The following is a 9,287-nucleotide window of genomic DNA, read 5'->3' as shown; positions in this document are numbered from 1 at the left end:
AAGAGGGTCTCCACCCCCACCCCGTCGTGCCCCCTCCAGGAACAGCCCCTCACCGTGAGGGCGTGCAGATCCGCGCTGATCGCCTCGTCGATCTCCCTGCAAATTACAGACCGGAAGTGGGGGAGGGGCTGCTTCCCCCGGCCTGGGGCTCGGGGCCGGCGGGGTCTCAGCGGAGGGGTCGGGTGGGGTCAGGACAGGATTCTGGGGCTCTGGGCTGGGGCTGAGGCTGGGGATTCCGGAGGCGAGTCAGGGGGCCTCGAGCTCACACGGCGGTGTGGCGGCGCTCAGAGAAGATGCGCAGCGTGAAGTCGGCCTCGTCGCCCGCGCGGGCAGCGCTGGGCACCACCAGGTAGTGGCCGGGGCGCAGGCGGCAGCGGCGGCTCCGCGGCGGGCGCAGAAGGGCGAGCGGTCGGCGCGCAACAGGCCCGGCAGGAGCGCACGACTGTGCGGGGTGTCCCAGCCCCTCAGCAGCTGGGGGGAAAGGGGCGGGGGCGGCGTGACCATAGCCACCCAAGGCCACCCCACCCGGCCGCCCTTCCACCGCACCCCTGCAGACCGCCCGGTGCTGGCCCACGCGTCCACCCGGCAGCCCAGCGCAAGCCAGGCCCTCCCTGCCCCAGTGCAGCTTGTCGGCGCCCCAGGGACTGGTTCAGGGGTGGATGGAGCCTGGAATCTGGGGTCCCACGTGAGACCCACCTCCTCTGGGATCTGTAAGAAGGACGAGCAATGGAAGTCAGGGCCAGGAGGGAGGCGGCCGCCCCTTAGCGTCCCCTCCTTGCCCTCTGCCTCTCTTTTCTTCCCGTTCTATCCCCGTTAAGTCCCTGGCCCTCAGTCCCTGTCTCAGCCGTCCTCTGACCCCTCCTGGTGCACTTCCTCCCACCTGTGCCTCTGTGCATCTCCTCTTCTCCCCTGACCCCCTTCTCAGTCCTCCCTAGCCCCTCAGTCTCTTCTTGACCCCCGCTTCTGATTCCCTCGGCTGCTGAGCCAGGGGCCCCACCTGGAACACGTGGAAACCCACAGTGAGGTACGTGAGGCCCTGAGCCCTCAGGCAACGCCGGTTGCGCTGGATGAGTGACAAGAGGACAGTGCACTTGGGAACTCGTCCCCCTCGAGCTGGGCCGTTCGCCCCTGCAGCCCCCCAGCCTCCCCAGGGCCCCTCCTCATTGTCCTCTTCATCGTCAGGCTCCAGCAGGGTCAACCGGAACTGGGGGTTGGTCCAGAAGGTTTCTAGTAGAAGAAAAAGAAATGGGGTTACCCCTCCTGCCACAGCTCCCCCCAACCCCCGCTTGCCTCTCGGGGCCCCTCCAGGCCTCACCGGCAGCAGGCTGGCTCCCACCAGAGTTGAAGCCTCGCACCCAGCGGCCTTGGAAGGTGTGGATGTGCCAGCCGCCTCCAGCAGGGTGGGGGCCCAGGACCTCAGGGCTCAACGAGCAGATCTGGACTGTGTTGAAGTGGCAGAGGAAGTCCCGCAGCTCCATCCTGGACAGTGGCCAGCGGTCAGACCTTGCCCGGCCCCCACCGCCACAGGGGCTCGGCCTCCCAAATATCTCAAGTCCCCAGTGTGACCCCCAAGTGTCAAAGCCTCCCAAATTCCTCAAGTATTGCCAAGTACCCTGCAGTTCACCAAACGGTACCATGTTTCCTGAATCTCAGCCCTCCGGCCCCCTCGGACTTCTCCAAGTGAGATGCCTCATAAATAGCCAAGACCCACAAATTCCCCTCAAATGTCGTCAAATTGTCTTCAGCCCCCGATGATCAAGACCCTTAGAATCTCAATGACAAACAAGTATCCTTTAGTCCCTCGATATTGCCAAGTCTCAAGAAATGCCCCAGGTGTCACCAAGCTCCCTCAATTGCGCTAAATATTACCCATCCGCCTTCAACTCCCAAGAGGTTACTAATATTCAAATTCAAACCTCAATTCCCCTAATATTACTACTAATTCCCCCTCTACTCCCCAGATAGAACCCTGCTCCCAAATTAGCATGGATATAGGCAGATTCTCCCCATTAGGACCCATCCCCGTGAACTTTCGCCACATCCCTTCACGCAGGGCTGGCCTGCTCCCCGAGCCCCGCTGGCTGCGACTCTGCCCTGCTCACCAGAACTCGCCATCCTCCTTCTTCACCAGCAGGGCATCTCGCCACTCTGCGGGGAGTGCGTCCCAGCGTGGGCAGCTGGGGAGACCAGGGTGTGAGGGGCCGGCAGGTGGGGCTGAGCTCCCACCACCGCCCCGGTGCATCCCACCTGTCACTCCAGGCCCCGGTCCACTCCACGCGGCCCCACGGGTTCCGCAGCCGCAGCAGCCGCACTTTGGTGAATCCCAGTGACACCTGAGGGCAGCATCATCAGTGGGGATGGCACCTGGACACCCCATGCCAGCCCATCCATAGGGGATGCTCACCTTGTGTGTGCCTGTGACTGAATATGCATGTCCCTTCACCAGCCCATCTTCTGTACGGTACTCGCCCCGATCACTCTGGGCGGAGGACAGGGGACGGTGAGGCCACAGTGGGGGACAGGAGGGTGGTTGTTCCTCTCTGCCCCCCGACCTCCTGCCACCAAAGCAGGTATCAACCAGAGCACCCAACTGAATGTCACAGTGCTCTGAGGGTGGGTAGGAGTTGGTGAGGGTGAGGGAGGGAGACAGAGACAAGAGACAAAAATAGACGGAAAGAGGAGAGACAGAGATGCAGAGACGGAGAAAGCTACAGAACAGATGGAGGGAGATGGAAGAGGCAGAGAAACAAAAGACAAAGCGAGTCAGTAACAGTGTAGGATCCGGTAAACGAATGAGTGAACGGGTTACATCGACTCAGTGCGTGAATATGTAATTGGGTCACAAATGAACCTAAGACCCAAGCTGAGCCCATGAAAACCAATCCTGGGACTTTTGCAGAAGTTCTCGGAAAGAGGCATTCTCCTTTCTCCCTCACCCCCGGGGTGGTGGGAGGTACCTATGGGTGCTCGTTTTGTGCCCAAGAGAGGAAAGCCTGCCTGAGCAAAGCTAATCCAGAATCAGGAATAAAAAAACACAATTACAATGTCTGCTAAGCACCTGGATCCAGCTGTGCCTGAAGCTCATTAGTTGTGAACACAAATATCCTTTTGACTTGTTCAAGTTTGATTTGTGAGAGAAAATAAGCCAATAGTGAAAGATAAGAGAAGGACACGGAACGCCCCCCTCAGCTGTGACTGTGGGCTGGTCCTGGTGTGTGCGTGTGGCGTGGGTTCTCCAGGGGAGTCTGACTCTTACCAGGGCAGTAGCGCCCACGAGCGACTCCTTGGCCAGGGCGTGGCGCAGGGCCGAGAAGAGGCCTGGGGTGTCCTGCCTCAGGTAGAGCACCTCGCCCACGCCGCCTGTGAAGTCCACGAAAGCCTCGTTCATGTGGCCGCCCCGCATCACTTCATAGGAGCCATGGAGCCTGTGGGAGCAAGTCTCGGGTAGGGATGTCTGAGGCATGTCCGAGCATCTCAGGCAACCCCTGGACCTGGGGGCCTCTGTCCCAGAGTATTAGGTCCCAGGGGCTATCCCTGAAGTTTGCAGACTCTCGAAGTGGAAGACTGTGACACACTGTGGAAGCCTCTGGTCCCTGGGCCACTAAGACTGCATGATTTGGGGGTCAAAGGTGAGCCCTGTCAGAACTCTGGGCATCCCGGGGGCTGTGTCTGAAGCTTTAAGTCTCTGAGAGCTAGATGTCTGCTTTGAGGGTAATCCCATGGGGCTTGTTAAGGATTTTAGATCCAAAGGATGAGGAAAAGCAAATATTTGAGGGTCCCAGGTCTTACCCTCAATATTTTGGGGGTGCTTTGGGTTTCTGATGGATCAGAAGAGATTGTCTGAGATTACAGTTCCACTAAGGGAATAAATCTTAGACTTAGTGAATCCAGGGCCTGATGAGAGAGCTCAAGCTCAAGAATTCTAGGAATATTTGTGTGCGTGCAATAGAGGGGTGTTTACGGTTTGGAGTTCCTCAGTGGATGATGTGATATTAGGGTCCCAGGGGCTATGACTTGGTTTGGGAATCCTTAGCGGGATGCCTAGAGGATCCCAGAAGTTGGGGGGGCTCCAGGGGTCCCATGTGGCTAGGGCCTTTTGTCTGAGACTTGGGGGGCTGGGTAGGGGTCCTTACTTGGCGTAGGCCTTTTCCAAGAGGGAGGCCCAGAACTCGTTGCGCTGTTCCGAGCGCACGAACATCAGCTTCCCCTCACGCACGGGCAGCCTGTCGTCCACCACGATGTCCACCCAGCTGCCGAACTGCCAGAGCTGGCGGGGGGAGGGGCAGGGCCCGGGCTCGGCTCCCAAGCTCCAACCCCGCCTGCGCCCCAGCCTCTGATCCCCCACCCTTCCATACCGTCCAAGAACTCCAGCCCCAAGGGAACAATGTCAACAATGAAATCCATGTCACCTGGGGGGAAACCAAGGCATGAACAGAGGAAACGAGCTTTACCTGGAAGTGGAAGACACCTGCATAGCCGTCTCGGAAACCCTGTCCGGGGGGGACCACCCGCCACAGGAGTCGGGGGTACAGAGTGAGGGAGGCAGCGGCCGCAAGAAACCAACAGTTACCTAGGAAGAAAAAGGAAGACTGCCTCACAGGGGCAGGAGGCGTGGGGCGGGGACAGCAAGGCGTCCGGAAGCAGTAGGCTGAGGGCAGAGGTCAGGGTCCCAGCTGTGACTTGCTGGATCTGGGGGCTCCAGATGGATTCAGTGGTCTCACCCAGGCTCCCCTGGCACACGTCGGTCCGGCTCATGTCCTCACAGATGAACTGGGGCTCAGCACAGAACTCCTGGGGTGATGGGTATTCCAGGCCTCAGCCAGGAAAGGGAGGGAGGGAGCAACCGGGCGGTCAGACACCTGGATCCCCTCCTGCCCTCTCCTCCATAGTAATGAGCACCCCCAACCCCATGAGAGGTTGTCTTTCCTGGACCTCCCCAGACCCAAAATGGCTGAGTCTGCTCTGAGCTGATCCCACAGTGGCCCCCTCCTCCCTCAGACCCAGAGCCCAGCCCCCCAGCCACACTTTACATGGGGCCTCATCCATTTCACCCCTTTGGCCTTCTCCGAGTCTGGCCCCAGCTGGTCATAGCCAAGGGCATCGGCGCCAGCAGGAAAGTAAGGATCTCGGAACAGGATCCCCTCATCCAGGCAGGCTGCTCGGATTGCCTCGTAGTTCTGGCCTCGAAAGGGCTTCGGGCCCCCAGCTCCAGGTCCTGCCTCCTCATCTACCAGCTGGATGGTGAGCTTCCCGCTGCCACACGCCATCTGGAAACTGGACTCACAGGCTGGCCCCAGACCCTTTAACCTCCTGAGTCACGAGGGCGGGGACTTCCCTCCATCTGAGCTTCAGTGGGGGTCTTTAGGCAGCGAATAGCCTTCCCTCGTTAATACTAATTGATGGTTTGGGGTGGAGGGGAGCAGGGACGCCTCTTCAGCGGTTTCCTCCCCAGGGCGTGGGACCTTCAGTTGTGGCCAGAGTAGCAGCTTAATGGGCTTGGCCAGCAGCAGGAGGGAAGGTGGCAGAGCTGAGGGAGGACTGGCTGCCACTGTGGGAGTGCCCAGAAGGAGGTCATGTGGGAGGGGTGCGTTTCTGTCAACTTGTCCCTGCGTGTCTCCCTGTTTGTCTGGGAGGGCGGCGTGTCTACGCTGTGTCTACATCTCCCTCGCTCCATCTGACCATCTCTCTCTGCCTGCGTCATATCTCTTTTCTGCATCTTGGCCTCACTGTCTCTCTCAATCCATTTCTCTCATCTCCTTTTGTCTTTCTCTGTGTTTTGTTTGTTTTTCTCTGTCTGTGCCTGTCTGTCTGTACCTCCCTCGTCTCCATCCCTCTCTCTTTGTCTCTATGTCTCTGTTTCTCTCCGTACCTGTCTTGTGCATGCCTCACTGTCTGTCTCTCTCCATCTTCCTCTTTGTCCTTGTAACTCCTCAGTCACCCACGGCAGGACCCTGAGGTGTCAAGACCCTCATCTCCTGCCTCCCTGACAAGGCAGAGCTCAGCCTGATTGCCCCAGGCCAGGCTGACCATGGAAGGGCTGCTCTGCGCCACCTGCCCCAGGCTGGGAGCCGGGCTCCCCGGTGGCCGTGACACCCTGCCCTGCCTGCACCAGGCTCAGGGTCCAGTGGAGCAGTATTTCCCCCAAAGGATGCCGAAGCCATTGGAGAAGATGGGAGAAATAGGTTTCAAGAGGCCAGATTTCACCAGCGTTTGTCCCAGCAGACCTTCCATCCTCAGTGAGGGTCTCCTGCCCTAGAAGAACTGTGTCGCCTCTGCGGCACCCAGAGGTCCCTCAGCCCTCTGGCATCCTTCCCTCCAAATGGAGCAACAGATGGTATCTGAGCCTCCCAAAAGGGCCACCGAAAGGGCTATAAAACAGGTTTTCTTTTTGCAGAATTACCACGACCCCCTCCCCCATTGTGAGGCAGGTGACAGTGATTAGGAGCACGTGCCAGGGGTGGGACCCAGAGGGCCTGGGTTCAAATCCTAGCTCTACCACTGAGAACCTGTGTCTTGGGCAGTCACTTAGCCTCTCTGTGCTTCATCTCTACAGTGGGGGGACTGATAGGACCTACTTGTTGTGAGAAGCAAATGGGTTAATATGTGGGACACGTTCAGAGCAGTGCCTGACACAAAATAGGTGCTTAATAAACATTAGATGTTATGACTACACCCTAAGGTCCCATCCATGGTCACCTGTCACCTCTGCCCGCTGTTTCTGCCACTTCCACGGTCACCTCCGCTGTCCTGCTATCTGTTCTCCACGTTCCCACCCCGTGAGGTCACAGCCCTGTGCCCTTTATTTGCCCCGAAGTACCACTAACAGTAGGAGGAAGCTTTTAGTAAAACCTAACTGACATCTTGCAGTGACCAGGAAACGACTACTTGTGAAAACTGCCTGTCAGGTCATCTGACGGTTTGTCCGCTGCTTCCTGCCCTGTTCTGGTCCCAGTCCACAGGCCCCTCCTGGCCTCTACTCCTACGACGTTCCTGCTGCCCACCAAGTCACAGGGCTCTGGGCACATGCCACAAACAAGCGTTCTCTCGATCATTACATCCAGAGTACCAAATATGCCTTCCCTGGCCAAGGTAAGAAAATACATCGATGCCATCATAGTGGATGTCTGCTGCTTTGCGAGCCCAGCGTCCCTTATCATTTTATGGAATCAGCATCCTCATTACGTTTTAAAGATCCACCTTATTCTCAAGCCATGCGGCTCTGATAGGGCTGGCCCCGCCCACTAGCTCCAGGGAAGGGCGTTTGACCAAGACCAGCCAATCGGAGCAGCGCAGGCCCTGGCCGCACCCCTTCCATGCCTCTTGGCCACACCCCTCGTTTGCGGGCAGACTCAGGGCTGAGCCGCTTTTTCCCTGAAGCCACTAAGCTGGTGGGATGTAAACCCGATGTGTCAGGGTTCAACTTCGCCACGTTGTCAGGAGACCCTGTCTGAAAATGACAAGGCGGAGCGAAGCAGAGCCAGGCGATGGGGAGAGAGATGAGACCCCCAGGAGCACAGAGCCCATCAATCCAGTTGTGCTTGAAATTAGACTTTTACATTAAAGGAGCCACTAAATTCTGCTCTTCTCTTTTTCCCAGTTTTTATCATTTTATTTTATTTCGTTTCGTTTTGTTTTACTTTATTTTGCCACTAACAGCCACAAGAAACCTTCCCAATTCATTGGCATGAGTTCTGAGACAATGCACCAGCCTGAAGGTCCCCATATGCAACCAGAGATCCGACTCGGCCACGGAGTAAGCGATCTGGTGCCAGTTTACTCCATTTCCACCCATCTCCTTACCTAACGGCAAAGTGCAGATGTTCCTGCTTCACCAAGTTAAGGCCACACTCGGGCCATTAAAAAAAAAAAAAAAAGATTCTGCCTAAAACACTATCACGAAAACAAAAGGCCCCCCTCTAACCCAGGAGAGAGCAGGCAGATGCTCCCTATTTTCCAAACCCCTGCTCTGACTGCAGCAGGCACTGTTCTAAGCACTTCAAAAATCTGATCTTCTTTATCCCTCACAGGACCCTTGAGAGGCATCCAGTCAGCTCTAGCTACTACAGCGAATACCAGAGACTCGGGGCTCAGACGACAGACACTTTTCTATAACTCGGTTATGGAGTCGGGGAGTCCCAGATCAGGGTGCCGGCGCGGTCGGGTTCTGGTGAGAGCTCTCTTCCAGGCTTGCAGACTGCAGCCTTCGTGCTGCATCTTCCCATGGTGGTGACAGAGCTATGCTCTTTCTCTCCTTATCAGGACACTCATCCCGTGACGAGGGACCCACCCTCATCACCTCATCTAAACCTAATTACTCCCCCAAAGCCTCCCCTCCATCACATTGAGGATTAGGGCTTATAAATTTGGTGAGGATGGGGTGGAGACACAATCAGTCCATAATAAGCAGTAAGCCCTAGAGTGAGCCCTGTTTTACAGATAAGGAAACTGAGGTGCAGAGAAGTGTGGTGCTTTGTCCATGCTCTCGCACTTGCAGAATTAAGATTTGAATCCAAGTCTTCAGCCACGCCACCCTGAACGTGCCTGATCCCATCTGATCTTGGAAGCTAAGCAGGGTTGGGCCTGGTTAGTACTTGGATGGGAGACCACCTAGGAAGACCAGGCGCTGTAGGCAAAAAAAAAAAAAGGTTTGAATTCGGTGATCTGGCTCACTGATTATACTATATTGTCTCTCAAAGGCTAGTATTCAGAATATATAAAGAGCTCCTACAAACAAACAACAGCTAACTCAATAGACAATGGGCAAAAGACATGAATGAATAAGCAATTGTAGAATCAGTGGCCAATAAGCATATGAAATGCTAATTAAGACCATTTAAAATACGATTATACTCACTAGGTTAGGAAGAAAGTTAAGAAGTCCGAGAATGCCAAACATTGGCAGGAACGTGGAACAACAGCGCTGACAGAGAGGTGTAACTTGGTACAAACGCCTTGAAAGACAACTTGACATTACTCAGTCAGTGCCTCCCTAACCCGCGACCCAGCTATTCCGCTCCCAGGTAAATGCATGCTAGAGAAATGCATGCACATGTGTCCCAGGAGACACATGCAAAAACATTCATAGCAGCACAGTTTGTAACAGCCAAAACCTGAAAACAATGAAAATATCCATTGTCAGCTAAATGAGAAAATTGCGTTATTCATACAAGGAAAGATGACACAGAACTCAAAATGGGAGGGAACGCAGCTGCGACCTGGGAGACTCTCAGAAACATAATGCTGAGTGAAAAAACAAGCCTCAGAAGACTATCCATGATACTTTTTTA

General features: G+C 56.0%; 1 protein-coding gene and 1 non-coding gene across 2 annotated transcripts in view; one reads left to right on the top strand and one right to left on the bottom strand.

The window, feature by feature from the left end:
* Nucleotides 1-5,267, bottom strand: part of CAPN12 (calpain 12) — a 10,837-nt gene extending 5,570 nt beyond the window's left edge. The window contains 14 exon segments of the mRNA XM_006911706.2: nt 54-96; nt 267-384; nt 387-471; nt 697-708; nt 998-1,227; nt 1,316-1,479; nt 2,103-2,177; nt 2,248-2,333; nt 2,405-2,479; nt 3,257-3,425; nt 4,134-4,267; nt 4,452-4,570; nt 4,722-4,791; nt 5,031-5,267. Coding sequence (XP_006911768.1) covers nt 54-96; nt 267-384; nt 387-471; nt 697-708; nt 998-1,227; nt 1,316-1,479; nt 2,103-2,177; nt 2,248-2,333; nt 2,405-2,479; nt 3,257-3,425; nt 4,134-4,267; nt 4,452-4,570; nt 4,722-4,791; nt 5,031-5,267 — 1,617 coding nt within the window.
* A 3,246-nt stretch (nt 5,268-8,513) lies between these two features.
* On the top strand, nt 8,514-8,632 carry LOC112479613. The gene has a single exon (XR_003046241.1). It is a non-coding gene; the product is annotated as a 5S ribosomal RNA (ribosomal RNA).
* The last annotated feature ends 655 nt before the right edge of the window (nt 8,633-9,287 follow it).

Source organism: Pteropus alecto, unplaced genomic scaffold, assembly GCF_000325575.1.
Source record: "Pteropus alecto unplaced genomic scaffold, ASM32557v1 scaffold314, whole genome shotgun sequence".
Lineage (NCBI taxonomy): Eukaryota > Metazoa > Chordata > Mammalia > Chiroptera > Pteropodidae > Pteropus > Pteropus alecto.
Note: the sequence above shows the minus strand (reverse complement) of the source record. Positions and strands in the feature narration are given on the sequence as shown.